Source organism: Corvus moneduloides, chromosome 5 (assembly GCF_009650955.1).
Source record: "Corvus moneduloides isolate bCorMon1 chromosome 5, bCorMon1.pri, whole genome shotgun sequence".
NCBI classification, from domain to species: domain Eukaryota; kingdom Metazoa; phylum Chordata; class Aves; order Passeriformes; family Corvidae; genus Corvus; species Corvus moneduloides.
The window spans coordinates 41806630-41825902 of record NC_045480.1 but is presented as its reverse complement, the minus strand read 5'-3'; the positions used below and the strand labels follow the sequence as shown (position 1 = coordinate 41825902).

The window sequence follows — 19273 nt, the reverse complement described above, 5'->3', positions numbered from 1 at the left end:
ACAGGCTGTCTGGAGAGGGCGTGGAATCTGTTTCCTTGGAGCTACTCAAAAGGTGCCTGGATATGGTCCTGGCTCTAGGTGTACAAGAGAGCTTCCAGATGTCCCATCCAACCTCAGTCATTTTGGGGTTGGGTGAAACCATCAAAAACTGTGATTTGATGAGCAACAATACAATAACAATATACGTCAAGTCAGGGTAGCCTAACAGCCCTGGAGTAGTTCACAATCACAGCCCTGTGGAGCAACAATGTGAAGCTGAGGAATAGATACAGCTGCTGTGCTTTACCTGCACTGCGCTTCACGGCGTCTGCCTGGTGACTGACACCTGCCTGCAGTGCACCACAGCTCCTCTGAGTGCCTAAGCTGCTGTTGCACTGTGAGGATCAGGAGATACGGAAACAGGGGGTGTACACAGAGTTAAAATGTTTCTTGGGCACACAAAGGATGTGGACAGTGGGATACAGAGTACAGATGTAGCTAAGGAGAATAAAAAACTTGTCAAGGATCCCACATAAGTCCCTGCACAAAATAAGAAACTGAACCTGTACTTCCAGTCCAGGATTAATGCTTTAATTATTGGACTTCCCTTCCTCTTAGAAGAAATTATTTCTACATTTTGTTCATTCATTCTTTACTCAGGAGATACTTGAAACAAAGTCTATCCAGCAAAGGCTGATTGAAACTTGTAGAATAGGGACACTGTCGTTTAGTCTCTTGAGCTCATTGTATGTCTACAAACTGCTTGGAGGACAGCTGTCATCTTTTCAAGATTTGTGAATGCTCACCCTTTCACAAAGTTTTCTGTCACAGGAAATCATAAAGGGCCATGCTCCACATTGGAACAGGTGATGATATTTCAAGATAACTAAACTTACCAGTACATTAGAGCAGAGTAATATCTCTGTATCTGGATAGGTGACTACTGTATATCCCATGGTAAAAACAATCTGAAAAATACCTGTTTCTGATGAAATGCTGAAGGTTAATAATAAGAGAAATAGCAGTGGATTTCTCATTTAACTCAGAAAAAATTGTTTAGTTTATGGTGCTGGGATAAAAAAATCTACTTGCTGCAATGTTGTTTCCAGAATCTCATTTGATTTTCCATAACACTCATAGACAGATGTGCACAATGTAGAAATAAAAAACTATGAATTGCTGCAGAGTTTCAAAAGAAGAAACTGCATTAACAGTGCTGTAAAGCCACAAGCTCTTTCAGTCTGGCCATGCTGTTTCCTATCACCAAAATGGAATCACCAAGTACCTTCTATTTTCAGTCCCCATTAATTAACAGCACTGTAGTGGTTCTTTAAAAATATGGATATAAACACAACACTTACACCACAAAGAAAATTTAAGAATTCATTCCTTACACTTTATTTGAATTTACTTAGTTCTAACTTCCAGCCATAATATGATTTCATATATTTCTGCAATCCTTAAGCAGCATCTCTTCTTCTGCTCTCAGAAATCTGTCCCCTAAGGTCTTCAGATTCCCATGAAGCGACTCTCAGCCTTGCCTTCATTACAGTTTGTAAACTGGGATTAATATTCTTCCCACCACAAGAGAGGCATTGTAGAACTCTTCCTATTTTTTTTTCTGCACTTTAGTGAATTCTCCTGCTTTTTCAAAATACTTTTTGAGAAAACCAGAACTGCATACAGGGTAGGGGTTCCTTGATAGGAAGAAAAAAATTTCTTTAGATATGCACATGGACTCATAAACACTGAATTTCACATTCACTGTTTAAGTTTAAAGGTCTCATTTTAAGCTCATGCTCAGCTGTGTTGCCTTCTATTATGATGGACTTGTGTCGCGATAGAGGGGAAACCCAGACGCTCAATATGAGTGATCAGCAGGAATCCGATTTATTGATTGTACCAGAACTCCTTATATACTAACAATAATAGGCTTTATGCATATTCCTAACGGTGCATTCTAACGTAGCCAGCTTCTCAGATCAGTAAGCTGCAAAGAATCTGTATATCCCGAATCTGTATGTCCCTTTTCACGTAACCAATCTCTCACAGACTTGGGTTAAGGACAACTAAGTGGAATTGCAGGGAGGGATTAAAAAGGCGTATTTAAATTGAATGGGAAACACATTATTTTATAGCTTGACAGAATTTTGGTGTCCTGATTGTGCAGAAACAGCATCTGCTGGTGTCTTACACAGCACCCACTTGGCAAAGAGCCCAAGTATCCTTTCCCTGTAGAAGGAGAGCATTGGTAAGGAATGGTGCACATCTCATCCCTGTGCAGACTGGAGCAGGAAAGAAGTGCTGGAACCAACCATTCCGACAGTTGAAGAGCTCCCTGTGTGCTGGACATGGAAGAGTAAGACTCTTCTTACTGAGCTGACCTAAAGAGTTATACAATAACCGTAATAAAAATATACACAGGGTATAAACTTCACCCCTGTGCAAACAAACAGTACAAGGCTTGAGTACTCAGGAAATTATAAAGATAAAAGTAAGAAATGTGCATTGAAAGGATAAAAGAAGACATAAAAGTCTTCTTCACTTCCATATGGTATATCTGCACCTGTCTGCAGCTCTGATCTTAGCTAAGCAGGAATGAGAAAGGGGTTTTACAATGTTTATTGAAGGCTCAACTGCATTTTTTCTTAACTATATTGATTTTTATATATGAGAAAGAAAGCTTCATTTGTGTAACAAAGGGGAGTGAAATATATCTAACAGCACACTTGATAGAAGAAAGGCTCTGCAACACACATCTCATAAAGCTCTAATTCAATATGGTTGCCCTATATATTTTGTCTTTTCTATCTAAGTACAGAGGGAAGAGCCATGCTGTTGAGCAAGGGCTTTCATACTGGAGTTTGGTGCAATGTTTAAAGAAGCAAGCAGCAAGTGCTATCAAGTTACCTATGGGAAACCAAGTGTGGGTATGTTTTGAATTATAAACTTGCATTTTTTTTTTGGATATTAATCTTCCTTCTATACTAAGAGTTAACTTCAATATTAAGCAGGAATGTAAGGCTTGCATCTTACTTACTCCAAATTGTATCAAAAGGTAAAGTATCACTATTTTGAAATGTTTGCCTGACTTGAAATGCAGAGTTAGAGTTTACCCTACAAACAGCTATGATGTCCCCTAACAAAAATCTACTCTATGTACTAGTAGCTTTTTCCTGTTATACAATGTTTTTGCCTTTAGAGATTTTACTAAAATGCATATGCTTGAAGGCAGCTTACTTGAAAATTAAAGCCCACCAAAACTCTGCCTTCAGAACTGTATTATTTTAACCTGAAACAACAAAAAAGCTCAAGTCTAGCTTTAATGCAACACTACCCAGTACTGAATGTACAGTAACAATGCTTAACTTTTCAACCAGAGTTTTTTCCCCTTCATTATTTTCATCTCTTACGGAATAATTCTTTGAATTTACTGCACTTGGAATATAATGTAAGTTGAGATTAATTTTGTTCCCTTGAAAGTTAATGTAATAGAAACTATCATATCCTGACAAAATTAAGCTGTGCTTCATCTGCTCCTATTTGGAAACTGACTCAAAGGTAGAAATAAAATGTATTATTACTTGAGCAATGAGAAACAGTAAGAGAATTTATGCAGTCATCCATAACCTGAAAGGGGTTCTTCTGACAAGCAACACTCTTCTCTAGTTACTTGTGCGTGGTTGCCCAAGAAAGCACATCTCAGCCCAAGCATGCACATCTCATGTCATCTGAAGGGCTCTTTGAAAAAATCTGCCAGATCCTATGAGACTACAGTGACCAAGCAGGAATCAAGAATTTGTGTTACATAGGGCAAAAGAACATGTCTTTTACGGCAAGAATTATATAGTAGGATACAGTATATAGTAGGAGAAGAGGGGTGAAAAAAAAGCAAGTCTACTAGAGAGCTAAAGGAAACCTCAAGAACTCTTCAACGCACCAAACGCACCAGGAAGACAAAGGAAACAAACCAAAAACTGGGGGCTCTTTAACAGATACCTCAGTTAGTGAATCTTGCAATCTTGTAAAAGATAATTTCTGTGTGCTTAGAAATAATCAAGAAGCACTTGGTAACCCTCATCTTTGAGAATAACACTGCACAGGTATCAACTCATTCCCTACCTTTTAATGGCATTTTAGGTTCGTAGGGGTTTGTAAAGGCTTGTAGATGATGTTCTTTACTTCTAAATATCTTTGAACTGCATTTTACTACAGTTATTTCCAAAAATTCAGCACTAACATACTTCATTTGACTTAAGTAAGGCTGATTACAATTAGGGTAGGGTTTAAAAATTGGCTCTAAACTTCCACTACCTTAGGATGCTTTGGTGAAAAAAAAGTGAGATTTGAACACCAACATTTACCCAAGTTTTAGTGAAAAGATGGATCACCTTGTTTCTCAGGGTTGTCCAGAGTCTTTTCCAGTTTGGGTACTGCAGCCTAACAACGGCATTCCCTGTTGTTCACTGAGCTGCCCATGAACTCCTATAACCACATACCAAGCCTGCCACAGTCAACCCTAAGAAAAAGGTAATGCAATTCTGTTTACAATCCTCACCTCAATCCCAACAGCCTTTGATAACCGTGTGAAGAAAACACCCTCTCAAATTCTTCACCATTGTGTTGAGAAAGGACAGGATCAACTGCTAGAGAAAGCATAAAATTTGTCCCTTTTATTTCTTCCTGTCTCAGATGTCCTCACTTGGGGAAGGGAAGGTTGGCTGATTTTTTTAAAATACCAGACTTAAAAGGAAAGACATTTGAGAAAGAAATGTATGAACCCTGTCAGTATGCAATGAACTACTGTCCATCAGCAAAAATTTGTTAAAATAAGTACAGTAGCTAAATATCTCAAAGGAGAAGTATAAAGTCAAGAAGTTCTTGCTCACTTTCTCATAATATATTGATGAAAAATCTGGGCAACATAAGTGATACGGAATGACATCCATTGCATCTTTCATTCTTTTGTGAATAGCAGACTACACTCTCCAAGATTACCATGAGTATCTTTTCATGCTAAAAACTTACACAAAAAGCAGCAGTATTTTTTTCCAGGCAAGCAGTGCCAGGATAGAGCTATTACAAGTTGACTGCACTCTACTTCACCCTATAGGATAAAACTGCAGATATAGTTAAGGGTCATGACACAATGACAAAAAATGGGAGAATGAGAAAGATAGGTAGTGAAAAGTAACCCAAACTCCCATCCTTGCTTGGAGATTGTCAAAACTTTTCTTCTAATCTCCAGAAGATTCATTTCCATCTGGGCTGTATGTAGGATGAGAATGACAAGCATACCTACTAGTCCAAATAAGACTTCAGAATCTGAAGATCTTTAATCTCTTGGCCCCTTGGCAATCTTCTACAAAGATTCAACCATTCATGTCTTCACATTGCTTGCCCTGATCACTAACAGTGATATGATAAAAACTGGAAAAAGTTTCACTAGGACTTCAAACAATCCCTGCAATCTAACATTTGGAAACAGAATGAGAACATTTAATTCAGCACTAATGAGTGGCCTTAGCATAACAAACTGCCCCTCACCCACCTAGAAAGCATTGATTTTCCCAGTCAGCACACCTCACACACATCCAGTAAATGTGTCTCAAAATGCAACTCTAGCTCTTGGTTGCTGGAATTCTGCAAGGCAAATCCCCTGAAGCAAACCAAAATGCATTCATCGTGGGAAGGACAGCAGACAGAACTTTAGAACTACTTGCAGATAATGGAAAATGTTTTCAAGGCAGTTTATGTTGCTTCTCTGAGATGTTCCAGTAAAGGAAATGAAAATTATAAGAAGCCACTTGCAAACTTTAGAGTGAGATCACAAAGTAGCAAAATTGCTGCAGTGATATGGCACACCTGCTTCAATGAAAGGAATTATCCTAAAACACAGGCCATTCCTGCCCTCATTGTATCAGCCAGCAGTGGCTGCACTTCTATTCTCAAATGCCTATTTAACTAGCATGTAATAAGAACACTTTCATCGTTTATGTACCTTCTGCTGCTAATTGCTAAACTGTATGTGAAAACAAATACTTGTTCTACCTGTATAAAATCAAGCCTTATGTCTTCACCCTTCTTCTTACTAAGCTTAGTGAGGTCTGGAGTGGGCAAAATTAGGTTCTAGAGAGTAACCATTTTTATACAAATGAGATTGGTTTAGGCTTGACCTAGTTGGTTTTCCATGTAAAGAAATTCCATTGATGTTCCCTACAGTAACAACGGAACACAGAACCAAATAAATTCCTGGGGTATCTTTCCACAGCATGGACCTGGCACAGGTAGACCAGAAAGATACCTGACTATCAAACATGACAAAGCTAACATCATGCCCAAAAAGCTCTTTCTCATGAAGTTATATGGCCTTATTTCCTGGTTTAAGCCTTTGTCTCTGATCTGTCCTATGAATCCTTACAGCTGCATATCTACTGATGGACAGGTGCTCTTGTTTCTAATGAGCAAGGCTAAACACAAACATGGGATATAGAGGTCAGAACTCGTTTCTCTGTTTCAAAGGAGACCTCCTCCTTTATCACAATTGCAATGAGGCAAAATTTCATGTCATTACAGTCACTTCCTTGAGAGCAAATCGCACCTTCAGTAGATTTTAGAGCAAAACAACCAGGTAATTCAGAAATGCTTTAGACACGAACAAATCATGAAGAGAAAAATATATCATAATGACAGCATGAAGAGCTGGAATAATACACCACTTTTTTTATGATTACTATGGAACAAGTCTTTCAGGTCACATCAAAACCTGAACAAATCTTTAAAGTCACAGGAAAACCTGAGCAAGCTGTATCAAGTCTGCATTAACAGATACTATTGCTACGAGAAACAACCACCACCTGACGATTCCCCTTACACTATCACTATAACTATGGTTGTATAAACATGAAATATTAAAAAAAAAATCTAATTTCAAAGTGTCCTGTTAGGGTAGACCAAAGTGTCCTCTTCTTTACTTTATTATTTTTAATTGCCAGTGCTTCTTTTACCAGGATCTCTTTAGATGTCCCCATCCTGACCTAGTGCAGGCAATTTTGGATCTATGATCACACTTGAACTCTGCTCACTTAAATTTAACTTCTTTGCTATTTCTTTTGCCTTCTCTCACTTTTTTCCTCTGTCCCCTTTGATTCCATTGTTACTTCAGTTTCTCACAAATTCTTAACTTTAATTTCTTTAAAATAAGAAACAAAGAATGGAATACACATTCTGCAGATATTATATAGGGAAAACATTCTCATGAAATTCAGTACATTCACCTCTATCACAAGAGAATATATCTCAGAAAATAGTGCTTATACAACGAAACAAAAACCACTGGTCTTGCAAACAGTAACATTTTGGGTAAGTTGCTGTGATTCCAGCTGCTATGGTCTGGGAAGGTCACACTGTAACACTGATGTACAAAACAAAAAAAGTGTCTTACACATTAAGTAGTCTAATTTGTACACCTGGCAGTGTACATATTAGACTACTTAATGTGTAAGACATGGCAGACACTGATCATCAGGCAATGTTTATCAAAAAATAGCACCATTTATTGCAATTCATGCTCAGATATTTCTGTGTTCCCTGCATTTCTAATGCAATCAAATACACTGAATTAACCATAGATGACATCCCAACAATTCCTAAATTACAGATTACCATTGACACTAGAAATCTGTAGAAATCTGGTAGAACTCTCTCAGAGCAGTCATAGAATGGTTTGGGTTGGAAGGGACCCTTTAAGACCATCTCATTTCTACCCCCTGCCATGGGCAGGGACACCTTCCGCTAGACCAGATTGTTCAGAGCCCCATCCAACCTGGCCTTGAATGCTTCCTTTTATGGGGCATCGACAGCTTCTCTGGGCAACCTGTTCCAGTGTATCATCTACGCTTCTTAGGTTTCTAAACCTACAGCTTCTTTGCCACAAGTCAGCACAGTACTGAGGGAGGGCTTCTGAGATCCCACAAATTAGATGGCTCAATCTTCTCCTTCTTTTGCAGGCTGATTTTAAATCCATTTTTTAATGCATCTCATTTACTTGAGCATTCATCCAGAAATTTAAGTAAATGTGAGAAGCAGTTTTTGTTTGATGTATAACATGTCAAAGTTATGAGGGTGTAGAAGAAATTGTCCTCCAGTTTCAGCTCATTTCTTTCCTCCTTTTCTGACAAATACATGACAGTCACTAAAAGACCCCCAAACAGTAACAACAAAACAACCCAAGACAAATCTCTCATCAGTGCTGGACAACCACTTTATATTTTTGTTTTGACCTTTTAAACAGCATTCATGCTAATGTTGCACACAGAAAGAAGTAAATGAAGTAGAAAATCATTACATAAATGCAGCTTCATGAAATGAGCAATGACAGAGCTAACAGTGAGTTAGAAACCAAGCTAAATAAAACACTCAGGAACAACCTCAGTGGAAGGCTGACTTCTCTATATTAAACCCACCTCTGCTTCCTCTCTACTGCCTTAAGACAAAGATTCCACAAATTACCTATATAACAAACTACTTTTATTTCTGTCCATCAGATAAAGAAAACAACTTAGTTAAATGAATTCCAACCTGCCTTCACAAATTCAACCACAGGCCTGCAAATGATGCCCAAATACCACTAGCTTGCATGAGATTCAAAAGACATTTTTCCAATAAGCTATGTCTTCGGTATGATTTTAACACATGCAGTTATCTTTCCCCCCTGCAAAATAAATTCCCAAAATTATTACTGGTCCTAATATAAGAACAACTTGGAGAGTTACCTGGGTAAAAATTTTGGGTCCTCCTCTAGTGGGGAGCCCTCACAGAAAGATTTTGTGTAACTACTACTGCTTTAGACCACATGGGACGCTTCCTGGAAATAAACCAGTTCTGTATGTTCAGGTTCTTGTGAACAGATTTGCCATACAATACATACATACCTGCCATACATTGTGGTCACTGTGGTATAGCCTCACTGTGGGATAGAAACAGGGAAACTATGTCTAGAGGAATTAAGTACTCTGGAAGAAAAGTATCTCACCAGTCCTTCTACCTTTTCAAGCACACTATTCTCCATTTCTAGTTAGAAAGGTACAGAAAAGAAAGTGAAAACAAATCTTTCCTGAACAGTTCTTGAGACCAAATTAAACCTTATCTCACTACAGTCAGAGACCCTGTGTAGTTCAAATACAGTAAAACTCAGAAGCTTGGGGTGGACAGGCCAGGACAAAAGAACTATGAAGCATCTTGCTTTTTACATCAAGTCCCTCATTGTTTGACTAAATCTATGTAACTAAGTTTTTACTTTCCTCTTGAACATTCAGAAAAAGAAAAATCTTCAAAGAAAACAGGCTGATGCTGTCATAGATCTATCACCATCATCACTATACTTGTATTTTATTAGTGTCTAATGTAAGAGTCCTCAAAATCCCACAGTTTAACATGCTACCGAGTGCCAGCTGCTCAGCAATAACTGCTAGCACATTTGGTAAAGGTATGAAACACAATGTACAGTTTTAATTTTCCTCCCCTGGAGTTTATTCTGCCCACGTTCCATTTTCCATTTACTGCAGATTAGTGTTATAACTGCACAAACATCTTAAATCTTCAGAATCACACTTCATGCACACTGCCTGTGAAGGCCATAGGACCAGACAAGAGCAAGTCCAAAATACTCTCTTCAGTGTACCCTGCATGGCTCTCAGGCCCTACTGCTGACCTCTGCACATCCTGTTTAGTAGGGAACACTACTTACCAGTGTGGAAGTAGCCTTGCAGCATTAGGAAACTAAGTCTTTATACAGTGCTCCCTGACCACAACCACTCAATGCTAAAATACACTAACATGAGCATGAAGCTGAGCTCCCACTATCTCAGGCACACTTGTACCAAAGCTGGTGCCTCAAGAGAAACTTTTGAACATGGCCACTTTTACTGAATCTATAGCTGGTACAGGCTGCAATGCCATACGCTCCTGTAGTGTTCAATGCACTTACAGGTACCTGGCCTGTTGTGGTCCACAGGCAAACCACAATAAAATGAAACATTTCTTAAATTAAATGCTATTATGATATCAAAATTCAGTGATCCAGATTTTAGCAATATACCAAGAAGTGAAATATACACAAACAAAACAACATGTTCAAGAGTCAATTTCAAAAAATGACAGTTGCTTAAACCTCTTGAGAGACTTCTAACCACTCTGATCTTGCAGTAAGAAATAAAAACCTATAAAAGCAGAGGAACTTAAGTTTGGAAACACTCCTCTAAACACTACAACTTTAATAAAGACTTAGATTCTGAACTATAATTTATCCAGTACTGGACTGGTTTTTTGTTACACAAGAGTGAAAACTTCACTTATTAAGCAAAACAGATTGTTTTGGGTAGAGCATGTACATTTGGAAATTCAAATGTTACAATGCTCATCTGTGACATAATTGTGGTGAGAGAAATTAAATAGCATAATTGACTTTCACAATATTTTAAGTATTTTAAGTTAATGTTCAACCCTTGATTTCTGACAAAAAGGACTAGCTTTTCACAAAAGTATCCAAAGTGTTGCATCCAATGAATGAGTTGCCACAGTTCGAGAGGACAGTTCTGCCTTTTAATGATGTTATTTAAGGCATGGTTGTGTTCAAAACGAATGCTATGCATTATTACATATGCCATTCAAAATGAGCATGGACTTAACAGCATGTGGGAGTACAAAAACTATGGTATACATTATGTATTTGCAAGCTAAGATATAGAAACATGGCTTGCCATTTCAATGAATTCTATAAGCATCAGTGCTGAAATACAGGCTGTAAGTTTGCCAATGAAACATAGCTGTTTTTAAACTCTCTTAGAAAACCAACTGACAATAGCTTGGCAAGAACACTAGCAGAAAATTAAAATGAAACTGTCCTGAATGTACCCTTTAAGCAGAAAATTCTTGTGTTTCCAAACTGCTAAATGTAGGATCTGGCCTCAACTTTCACTGGAAATACATTTTCCCCAATTCAATCATTGCAGACTGTTTCATTCAAGGCCAAATTAGATTTGGCCTCCTCTAAAATAGCTAGTCTTGAACAGGGAACAGAATGTATAAGGGAGAGAAACACATTTGAAAGTTTTCATGATAAGATTATTGTGTTACAAAACCAGAATGCGTGTATAAGAACCTTAAAGTTTTGATTAAAAACACTAGCAAAATTTCCTTTGATAGTGCACGGCAACAAGGCTTTGTTGATTAAATAGAGCTATTCTGAGACACACTAGGCTGGGGAATTAGCTTTCCATGTTTACAGGTAGGAAGTCTACAGCAACCGGAGACTCAGTGAAATATCTACTAAAAGACATCTCAGGGGGGTGGAGGAAATAAGGTATATTGAGTTTTGTGCATTTTTATTAGATTTTCCAGATACTACAGAACATCCTTTCCAAGCACGACCACTTCTATCATTTGGTTAAATCTTTATAACATTTTCTCATAATATGAGCCTACCTTTAAAAAATACTTTTTAAAAGATTCAGATGAATTTGAAATGCAAATTACTCTTAGATAATAAAAGTAAGATTAAGCTGCTAGAGTTTACTTTCTGGACAGGCGAGAATCATTTAGATACCCGTAAAGATGTTGTGGTCTATCTGGCTTACTTGAAGGCCTTGCTTTTGTCAGGAAAATCCACAAACGTCAGAGGTTTATGTCCAAAAAGGGGACAGAGGAGCCCTGCAATTTAATTCGAGTAAAGGGAGACAGCCCACTGGGGCACACGCCTGCAGGGTGCTCTCCCTCGAGGTTTTGGAGGGCGCAGCCTACTTTTATCCCCAACTCCCGGCCGCATTCCCCTCTTCCTTTCCCCACTGGCTGAGGTACCGGGAAGGTACAGCCTTCCCGCACCGCCTACCACATATTCCCCCCGTGAACCTACTATTTTACCCCAAAGTTCAGAAGTTCAGGCTTGATACACGTATTTACTTGTTTCAGGAGCTAAGCTGCGTGGGCTCTGCAACAAACCTACTGCCCAGAGTTAGTAGAGACATTAAGACCCGTTTCAACACCATTAACCCGTTAACACCCATACCTTCACCTCCCACAGAATGGTTTGTAAAGACATTAGCTTTCCTCTCACTTTGAAGTGAACTTGAATTGAGACTATAACTCACGTGGATTGTTTATTTCAGCTCCCTCAAACAAAAGGCATTTGAAAAATAATGATCAAATAGTCATTTTTCAGAGGACTTTTTTTTTCCCCCCCTCTTAAAATGCTCCTCTAAACTGACTTTATAATGGGAACAAGTTGTTCTAGGTAGATACAGTCTGCTTGTACAACGTGAGATACACTGGCCACCTTCTTGGGAGTTTTTACACCAGCTCAAGCATACACTCCTGGCCAGCACTACAGACTTCGGTCACAACTGAATCACAGGAATGCTACTGCAAACATGGCAAAAAATTCTTAATAACAAAATTCCTTAGGAAAATCACTTCTTCTTGAAGGGGTTTATACTGAATACTGCATATTTTCCAGTTCCCACTGTATTTCATGTTTTTAAAGGGAAGCTAATCAAACTCAGAAGATATCTGGTTTCTGCTGTTCATATACTCTTGTTAATTTAAGAAATTTATTTCTGTCACCCATGCATATTATAATTCAACAAAGAGCAAGTGCCCAGGTCTTTTCTATCACAAATTTTAATAAATCAGAGGAACACCACACTTGTGGCTTCTGATTAAAGTACTCCTTGTTTTCATTTGGTGCTCACGATCATATTAGCATTAAACTGCTTTGAAGCCTGTAAGTTCTGTATTTAGCCTTTCCTTTTTACAGAGGACACAGCACTACTTAACATGAAGGTTTTTATTTTCAGTCTTCAAATGACTAAAAATTGTCCATGTTCAATTCATTCCAGGCATACTATAACTTTTTCCTTTCAGCGATTTAATCTGTAAATGTTTCACAAATAAATGAAAATTATGAAAAACGGAAGGGTATACTATATGAAAATATGTTTAGCATATATTACCTTATTTCTTAAAAGTTTAATTCATAAATGTCATTCTATTAATTGTTCCATTTTTCCCAAGGCTTCTAGAATTTTTGATATTTTCCACTAGAAAAGAAATGCTTACTATTTCTATTGTACTTCTAATCTGATATTAACACCACTTTTTACTGACTACAGTAAACAAACTGGAATTATTTATTCTTCACAACTTAACACTCACCTTGTAGAGAGAACAACTAAAAAACAATATTTCTTTTTGGGGTTGGGTTTTGTTTTTTCTTTTTAACTGGAAACAAGTATAACAATAAACAGTGAGTGAAAATATCATTACTTCATTACATTTTGACAGGAAAATACCTTGCTTTATTTGAGAGACACAATACATGCATGTCCCCAACACTGAAAAATGTGGAGGATAAAGCACATTTGGGCATGAATTGAACTGTATATGACAGGGTCTCAGTCAGGTTTGGGGACAGGGGGTTGTTTATCTGACATTATTTCTTGTAAGAAAACTCTTTTAGGCATGTCTGGAGTAGGGGATCTAGGATCAGGCATTAGCTCTCAGATCCAGCTGCTCTATAGTTGCACCTTAACTTGGTGTGAGGGCAAAACCTGGTCACCCAGGAAAGCCTCTCTTCTGATGTTGGTTTCCACAGAAAGGAAACCCAAGGATGCAGGGCTGGACAGAAGCTGTGGTACACTCCAGCAGAAAGACCAGACACAGCCATACATTTCTTTCAGCTATGAAAACCTGCAAGTTTCAGCAACTCACTTGAAGTAAGTTTACAAGTAGGTACAGAGAAAAAACTGTGAAACTTGACAAAGGTATTGCATTTCAGCTTCACAGTCTTACATGAATTCTCTATTCCTTAAACAGAGGCAACAGCAGTTGTGAAAATTCACATTTCCTTTTCTAAAGAACATTGTTAGGTATATAAATACACACTTTCACAAACAAAAGCACATCATACCACATGCAAAGGAAATATTTAAAATGCCAACAGATCACCAGTAAATTTTACCAATTTTTCAAATGTTTTCTTTGACTTGCTTTTCTTTTTTGATTTCCAGGTTTAACTGTTGTAGATATCAATAATAACAATGAAATTTTGCACAATGAATCTGGACTTTATACAAACATACATCTCAACTGTAGAAATAAAAAGCCATAGGGCAGTACATAAGACAGCTGGATATGCTAGAGAGCATTTCTCATAAAAACCCAGTACTCTTAGCATGTTTTGAGGAATCCACTACTTCACTAACCATGGGAAACATGGAACATATGCTTGTAAAACCATCTCCTTTATCATCCTTAAGAACTTCTCTGGACAGGAAAGCTAAGCCCTGCATTGCATATTGCAAACACCACTATGTCCAAATTCTGCACAGAGCTCAGAAAGACTGAAAAAAAAAGTTGAACAGGCTTTGAAATTAGTTTTGTTCCCAGTTAAAAACAAGGGAGAGAGTGGTTTGCTTTCCTTTTCTAATCCCTATATATGTTACTGTGTACTTCAGAGCTTGAATGCCCTGAATCAATGTCCAGATGGCACACTAGTAAAACCAGTAAAACACTGATTTCTGATGAAAGTAGTAACTGAGTATCACTGAATACTGATATTCCAAATAGGCTATACTCAGACAGTAACTGTAGTTCCTAGAGATATGTTCAGAGTTCTCATTTAGCACAGAAGCGATTTCAAGATACTACTAAGAGGAACTGTACTTACTGTTGTAAATTTGTTTTTAATAGTATATAGTATTTGGCAATAAAGAAAACTCCTTAGTTGTCAACTGGTCATACAAAAATGACTGTTTGCCACCCAAGAAGCAGTGAACCTTAGCCACAGACTGCAGCTATTTATAATCACCTGTGTAAAGTTTCAAGTCCTTTCCAGCTGTTAAGCATGTGATCTGAATGCAAATGGGTGCTTTCCAAACTCAGCCGTACCTCTGCTTGAACTGTCTCAATGTCAAACGTGTAAGACTCTTCTTACCTATCTGTACAAAAAAACTCACAGAAACATTGAAAAACAAAGAAATGATGGGGCTGGTAAAACCAATTTGCTTTAACTGTCAGGTCTGTGATAGCATAAATTATACACTGTGGCTTAATACAAAGCCTTGCTTTCTTACAATGCAGGGAGCCAATAAACACGAAATGAACATCAACAGTATTACATGAAATAGATTCCAGTTTAAAATTTAAATCTTGGTATTCATGACTCCTTTCCTATCTTCACAGTCATTTCAAAAATTATTTTAAATACCATTCTGAATTTATTACTTTGTTTACATTTAATATAACCTAGGGGTTTTGTTTTTTTTTTTTTTCCACAGTTCACAATGCAATAGGCTGATTTTGATTTATACAAAACATCAGGACAACTTTATTTTTTTAACAACAGCCAGAGAGCACTGGACCTCCCATGGGGTTATAATTATATCACAACCTATTGCTGCTGTTTGCGTTGGGGCACTTAAGCTTGTTAGAGGAGATAAAAACATTCTTTATTACCTACAAGCAAATAAAGAAGTATATAAGCTAACCAAATGCTCAAAGACCAGTTTCAAGAACTATATAGACAGGGAAAGAGTCACACTGTTGGTTTTGAGTCCCTGGACAAAAATGTTCTTCCATTTAAGAAACTGAGATTGCGGTTTTCTTTCATATTTATCATATCATCAGTGATACCACTGAGACAATTTTTTAAATGTGGATGGTCAATTGCCTCTATGCAAACTTCAGTAACTGCTGCTTGCAACAGGGAGAGGATTAGAGTAAGGAACACAGCTAGTTAGGATCAACTTTTGAATCTGAATGAGCATCCCAACACTTCTGAAGACAAATGATAGCTTTGAGGTACTTCAGTTCTGGCTTCTTTGATACTCCAATAACTAAAAAATCATTAATAATTTGAATATTACTTAATAATTAATATTGAATATGAATATTACGATTTTTATTATCATTTTATTACTGAATCTGCTTCAAAACTCCACCACTAGACCTCTTGCATTTTGAATCAAATAATTTTCTGAGATCTCTTTTTCCCTAAAAGTGAAGGAAGCTGAAAAATTATTGACGACTAAAAACTCAAGCACTCCCTAATTCATGAGAAAAACAAGAATCAAGTATTACTTGTGTCTATTCACTGTCTAGATTCCCTCCCAGAACATCTCTTACATAAACATCAACCCAGAAACAGTTGGAGACACAGAAATGTACATTGTGTAAATAAAGGACTGACAGTGAAAGATCTCGATGAAGATAATTACATTCCCGAGTGCAAAGAGGAGTGATAACTCCAACATGGCATAACAATGAAGTTATCCTGTCAGTGCCTCCTGCCTCAGGTGAAGGCAGATGTCATCAAAGATCCCACACTACAGATGTTTTAGCTCTACTAGCTACAGCATCTTTAATGGAATTTACATAAAGAAGTTCATCTAGGGTCTTCTACAAAGTACTGACCAGTTACAAGCCTGTCTGTCTCACCAAGCATCCCAAACAGCTTTCAGATTTGAGCTAGACTCGCCTTGGGCAATCCACCTAAAGCAACCTCAGTACATCACAGATACTGTTCCATCAGCAGAAAACAGACCTCTATACACTGTAGAAAGAAAGCTTTGATGCTGTGGCAAACCTGCAGGAGAGAGGTCTGTGCGTGGAGGTTGTAGGTGGATGAGGCTTAGGCAAAGCAATACATTAAAAAATGACAGAGGCAAATGATGATGGAGTAGAAGGCCAGCACATCCTCTGCTGGCTAAGCCTACTGTTACTTGTTCCCCTGCCAACGTGTGGAACTGGCTGCAAGCAGCTGGGAAAGCAGCCATCCCTCTTTGGTGTTCTTACATATTGACTCAGCAATTACTCCAGCTATTTCATGTGCATACTCAGGATTTGACTGCCTTTATTCACCAAGATCCAGACTGTAAACTATATGCCCCCAGGTCATGCAGAGTTGTATCCTGTCATTGATACAGAATGATCACTGAGCATACGTCTATGATTATCAGAATACTGCCCTGCCGACTGTTCCCATCTACAAATATCAGTTTGCCTAATAACTGGGATAGCACAGGCATATTTGGAAATACTATTAAATGTAGTTTTGCTCATATATGTGACTTCTTCCTTTAAAGAAGCTCACAATACTGGAAGTTGGGTCTAGATAGAAAATAACCAGTAAAATAACCATACCCATTTCACCACCAGCCCTAAGTAGAAAGCAAAGCAGTACTGAGTTTTGATATTTCATCTACAACTAACTTATTATAAAACAGCTGGAAAAGTCACTTTGCCTTTCTTTCCTGGTGTTTTTTATTTGTTTAATGACAGAAGTAGGTAAAGATGGCTTGCAATGCTAATGTCATTACAAAGCTGCACTTGATAATTAAATAACTAATGTGGTAACTCTGATGTTATAAAATGATGCAAAACATAAAAGTACTTGGTAAAAAAACATGTCTTGACATCTGAAGCAGTCATTTAAAATGCTGAATCAGAACAGAAAAACAAAGCATTGAGGCACCTCTGCAGACTCAGGCCCTCAGACTTCTGTTTCTCAATTCCTCATTCAGAAAATGAGAATAAAATATTTTCCCACCTAATAAAAGAATCACAAAAATAAAGCTAAGCTCCCTGCAAGCAAATAAGTCAAACCTCTGGTATCGGGCTACATGTCATTCATTTCTTTTTTATTGAGTGCCCAGCTTGGCAGTCACTGGGCTTGATTTAAGTGTTGCTGAGCCTTGCAAAGACACATGAAGAAAATGGGAGCAGTAAATAGACAGTATTTCTGTGAATTAGGGAACACAACTGGGAAGAATGCGCACAGGGACACGGAGTCACACGTTTCTGGTTCAGATTAAGGACTGCCTCTGATTTACATGAGGCCTTTGTAAGTAATTTTAACTTTTCATCAAATTTTTCCACCAGTCAATGGGACAATGCATTCCAACACTACCGAGGGAGTAACAAAATACACACGAACAGTTTTGAGGCACACAGGTATAGCAACAAACACCAATAAAAGCATAAACAAGGAATAATATTCCTGTGCAAAGTCTAGCACAGTTTTGTGGTACACTACAGGCTGGATCCCATATGGAAAGCTGAGAGACTGCAAGAGGATGATCAATTTCTAATTAATAACACAACATGTGATCAGCCAATTAAGACTATCGATAGTATCGATGTATTAAGTCGATACACATGTAGGACCGAATTAATATTGCTCGTATAACTTTTCTTCTTACATTTCCTAACTTTTGGTGGTACATCTCCTCCTCTTCAGCAAATTTACGTTGGTACTGCGAGACCGTAAGAGATGCATTAGACACCGCCTGCACTTGAGGGCTACTTTCAAGGGCAGGGTCTCCACTCCCCAACACCACGCCGGACACAGCACCCTGTGGGAACCTCCCCGCCCTCGCAACCCGCCTCGCACCGACCTGCCGGGCTCATGGCTCCGCCGCCCGCGCAGTCCCGGCCACCAAAATCCCAGCCACCAAAATCCCGGCCCGAGGGCGCTGTCCCTGCCCGAGGGTCCTGTCCCGGCCGCCGCCGGCACGGAAGCGCGGAGGCCTCCCCGCCTGCTGCGGCCGCGGGGCTCCGCTGCCCGCTGGGCCCCACCCATATCCTCCGCTAAACTCACACCCCCACGCACCCCGGCATCGCCCCGCCAGCCGCGGGGAGAGCCCTCTGCCGCCGAGGCTGCCTGGGTGTGGGGAGGAAACGAGGAGGAAGTCTAACCTTTCTAGCTGTGCAAGAGTGTTGGGGTTTGGTGCAAGAGTGTGCCCAGCTCACCCTGTGGAGAAAAGCCTCTCAGAGATGAAAGGCACCTAGGAGGTATCCCCTAGCGATCAGGTGTTCTGGTGTGGCATGATTACCACCTCCACAATATTGTGCCATGTATTTATTTTTTGGAGTGGCGCAGAGTAGAGTAAAACAAAAACTAAAAAAATCAAAACAAGCAGCCCATGGGAGACACTGCAAATGCTTCAGCTCACTGCTGCACTGGCCGCCAAATTTAGTCAGGAGACATCAGTCAAGGTGGCATCTTCGAAGTTAAAAAGAAAGGCCAGACCCACCACAAGGAGCCGGTGTTTCCCTACAAAATAGGATTACAGAAAAACTGAAAGTACCTTTTGAAATAAGTTTTCAAAGGAAGCAAACCTTTTCAAACCACTTTGTGCATAGATGTGTGCTTCTTGCTCACCTAGACTCCTGAGTTCACCTTCCATACCTGAACTTTTATGTTTTTCGGCTGATTTTAGAGAAACTTGTCGAAGGTTTT

The 19273-nt window shown here is 38.7% G+C and overlaps 1 protein-coding gene across 3 annotated transcripts in view; it reads right to left on the bottom strand.

Moving 5' to 3' along the window:
- The window catches only part of BANK1 (B cell scaffold protein with ankyrin repeats 1), a 137771-nt gene extending 119166 nt beyond the window's left edge, over positions 1-18605 (bottom strand). For all 3 annotated transcript variants that reach the window (XM_032109898.1, XM_032109900.1, XM_032109899.1), the window contains exon 1: positions 18429-18605. In XM_032109898.1, the coding sequence (XP_031965789.1) occupies positions 18429-18441 (13 nt within the window). In that variant the 5' untranslated portion in view covers positions 18442-18605. The remainder of the gene's footprint in view (positions 1-18428) is intronic.
- Between the last annotated feature and the right edge of the window lie 668 nt (positions 18606-19273).